Source organism: Cibotium barometz, chromosome 26, assembly GCF_041138505.1.
Source record: "Cibotium barometz isolate CiBa-2024 chromosome 26, ASM4113850v1, whole genome shotgun sequence".
Lineage (NCBI taxonomy): Eukaryota > Viridiplantae > Streptophyta > Polypodiopsida > Cyatheales > Cibotiaceae > Cibotium > Cibotium barometz.
Window position 1 is genome coordinate 52,406,822 of NC_141071.1, and position 3,017 is coordinate 52,409,838.

The following is a 3,017-nucleotide window of genomic DNA, read 5'->3' on the forward strand; positions in this document are numbered from 1 at the left end:
CTGCCAATGCATCACGAAAGCCATCAGGTATTTCTCATATGCTTCTATTTTCAATCATTATTTTTGATTTTTTATAGAGATGTTAGGTGTAGCTAGTCATATGGCTTTTGGCTCTCTCTCCATTAGGCAAATTTTCAAGCTTCTATTTTCAATCACTATTTCTGTTTTTTTATAGAGATGTTAGGTGTAGCTAGTCATATGGCTTTTGGCTCTCTCTCCATCAAGTCTATTGGGAACTTAACAGATTCCTCCTTTGCTCATAGGGAGTAGCTTGCTTGCAACCTTGTGTTGGGGTTTTTGGCAAGGGTCATATAACTATGATGGGAATGTGGTTGACTTGAAGCCCTTTTTGGATGATAGTAAGGGAGGTGGCAAATGGCACAATGAGCCAGCAACTAAGGCAACAATTATGATGGTGACAACAGAGTTCATTGAAATTAATGGCACTTTCCGTCATAAGGATTGCAAGCGGATATGTTTGGAGGGAACATACTTTGATAATTTGCAATGTGGTGCATGTGCTACTATTCCTAAAGAACGAGACTTTCGCATGCGAGTGTATCGACAAATTCGATCTTCAGACACTCGTGGATCAAGAGACACAGGAGGTGGTAGACGGTTAGATTATTTGACTCATTTAGAGTTATTGAGAGTAGCAAAAACAAAGTCCACAATGGTTCGGGTATTGAAGAAGGAGATAGCATTCACAAGAACTGAAGTTGTTGCATTGAGCGTGAAGGTTAGAAGTCTTCGGGAGAGCACTATGGAAGCCATGGTGAGGAAAGATGTTAGAAAATTTTGTCAAGATATAATCAATGCTCATGAGCTAGGTCTATTTGAGGGAAAGAAGGCATTGTGGAACTTCTTTGTTGACATTTCACAAAACATTTCAAGAGTAGGTCAAGGGAAGAGATATTCCAATACAACAAAGGAATTATTTGAGACTGTCAAGATATGGGGAGGGACAAGGTTGCATAATTTCTTATCACTTAACCTTGGAGGTCCACACATGTCCACCACAATGAGGTCCACAAGAAAAGCACTTTTCTTTCGAACTGGTTTACAAGAGGATATATTTCAACATGCAAGAGAAGTTTACACTTGTCACATGATGAAGAAAGGTATACCCTTGGGTAGTGTGCCAGTTCTTCTAGCTGAGGATGAAACAGTTGTGAAAAGAATGGTGAGATGGGTGGCACGTGATGATAATTTGGTTGGCTTTTGTGGTAAAAAGCTAGAACACACTTGCATTCCAGACTTTGTCGTGCAAGTTGGTGATGGTCAAGATGGATATCTTAGAGTTGTGGACGCTTTTCAACATAATGTGATTGCTCATTATGCAAGGGTATTGATAGTGAATCCTCTTCTTGAATTCTTGCCAAAGCTAGTTATATTGGTGCAATTGACATGTAATAGGTTTGATTCCATGTTTGTCAGAGAACAGTGGGAGAGCATTCAGCTTTCTTGGAACATTTTTCTAAGGGATGTGGTAGGTCCATTGATAGGACATGCTTCAGATGGGGATAGTAGGCGCAGAAAGTTGATGTTGCAAGATTACTCTTCTTGTCAAGGTCCCAGGTTGTGCATTCCTTGGAAGGGTTGGCCCTTTACAGCACACATCACATTTGATGGGAGTATCAGTGGTTTGCATGATCAAGACTATATCCATAATGGAAAGAAACTTATCAATCCTTTGGATAGTGCATCTAGAAGGTTGGTACTTGGTAGAGAGCTTGTGACTTTGAATCATGTAGCAATTGTATATCAATTATTCAAGGTTGATGAACATGGCTTGCAAGAAGGGGATATTGAGAGGAAGGATAGACAAAATTGGAGAGCTGCACAAAGGATTGCTGCAAAGAAAGTACAAAAGTGTTTGAAGTTATTACAAGAAGGCTATGGTGCTCACAAAGAGCGGACATTGGGCACACGTATGTACTTATCAATAGTAGCATCTTACATTGATATTTTCTTATCACCTACCTTAGACTTGTATGGTCGTGTGAAAGCTGCAGGAAAGGTGTCTTTCTTTTTCAGGTATGCAGAAGTTGCTACCATTGCTATTAGTGATATATGAATAAAGGATTTTGAACGTATTTCCAAGGTTGATGTGGCTAATACTCATGGTTCTTTCTATATGTAGGATTTGGCGCATGTGGATCACTAAGCATGATGCATACTCCCTAAAGCAAAACTTTATCAGTAGAGAAACATTCATTGACATTCAATTGTCATGTCACTTTGTGGTTCTCTTGATAAAGACCTTTAGGGAAAAGCATCCTCACTTGCACGTACCCCTTTCTTGCACGGGATCGGATGCATGTGAGAATTTTTTCAGCAAGGTGGGTGGAATGGTTCGGAATGAAAGATGCTATGATGGCTTTGATTTGCTGAGTAGTACCGGAGCACTTAATAGAATAGCAGAGTTTCAAGCAGGTTCAATTCTTAAATTTCCAGCAGCTCATTCTAAACAAGAAAATATATGGGCTACTTTGGAAAAGGAGAATGGCACTCCTTTGGCCAACCTGGGAGACTATGCTTGTGTGAGTAGTGACAACCATATGGTATCTGCATTGAAAGAGGGATTATTAGAAGCAAAGGCCATAAGTGAGACACTTGGTATGCACGATGAAACTTCTTGGAATGACTCATGGGAGGAGGGAGATCTCTTAGAACTCTTCAACCCTAATCTTGAATATGTGGATGAAGATGAATCATTGGATGATGTTCTACTTTTAGATGAAGATAATCACTTTGATAGTGGTGTTCGAGGTGATCTGGTGGATGAGGAAATTACTAGTGAAAGTGAGCTTCGTCATGTGATTGATTGTCTAATTGATGAGGAGGAGAAGGTGGTTAGTGAAATATCGCCATTTGTTGAAGTGGATGGGAAAGCCATTTCTAAAAGCACACTTGTCAGCCAATTGAATGGAAATCCCACACTATCTAAAGATAGATTAACAAGGGTGAAAAGTGGAGTGTATTTTTCTTTGGAGAAGAAGGCAATGATTCATACA

The 3,017-nt window shown here is 39.7% G+C and overlaps 2 protein-coding genes across 2 annotated transcripts in view; both read left to right on the plus strand.

Moving 5' to 3' along the window:
• The first annotated feature begins 412 nt into the window (after positions 1-412).
• Positions 413-2,077, plus strand: LOC147624077 (uncharacterized). Its single transcript, XM_086820849.1, has one exon. The coding sequence runs from the start codon at positions 413-415 to the stop codon at positions 2,075-2,077; it is 1,665 nt and encodes a 554-aa protein (XP_086676975.1).
• Positions 2,078-2,150: 73 nt separating this feature from the next.
• Positions 2,151-3,017, plus strand: part of LOC147624078 (uncharacterized) — a 2,345-nt gene continuing 1,478 nt past the window's right edge. Inside the window, exon 1 of the mRNA XM_086820851.1 lies at positions 2,151-3,017. This exon is cut by the window's right edge and continues 418 nt beyond it. Within this exon, the coding sequence (XP_086676977.1) occupies positions 2,154-3,017 (864 nt within the window). The 5' untranslated portion in view covers positions 2,151-2,153.

Bases quoted from the DNA above. Each gene is read 5' to 3' on its own strand.
- LOC147624077 (XM_086820849.1), top strand. From the start codon at position 413: ATGGTGACAACAGAGTTCATTGAAATTAATGGCACTTTCCGTCATAAG.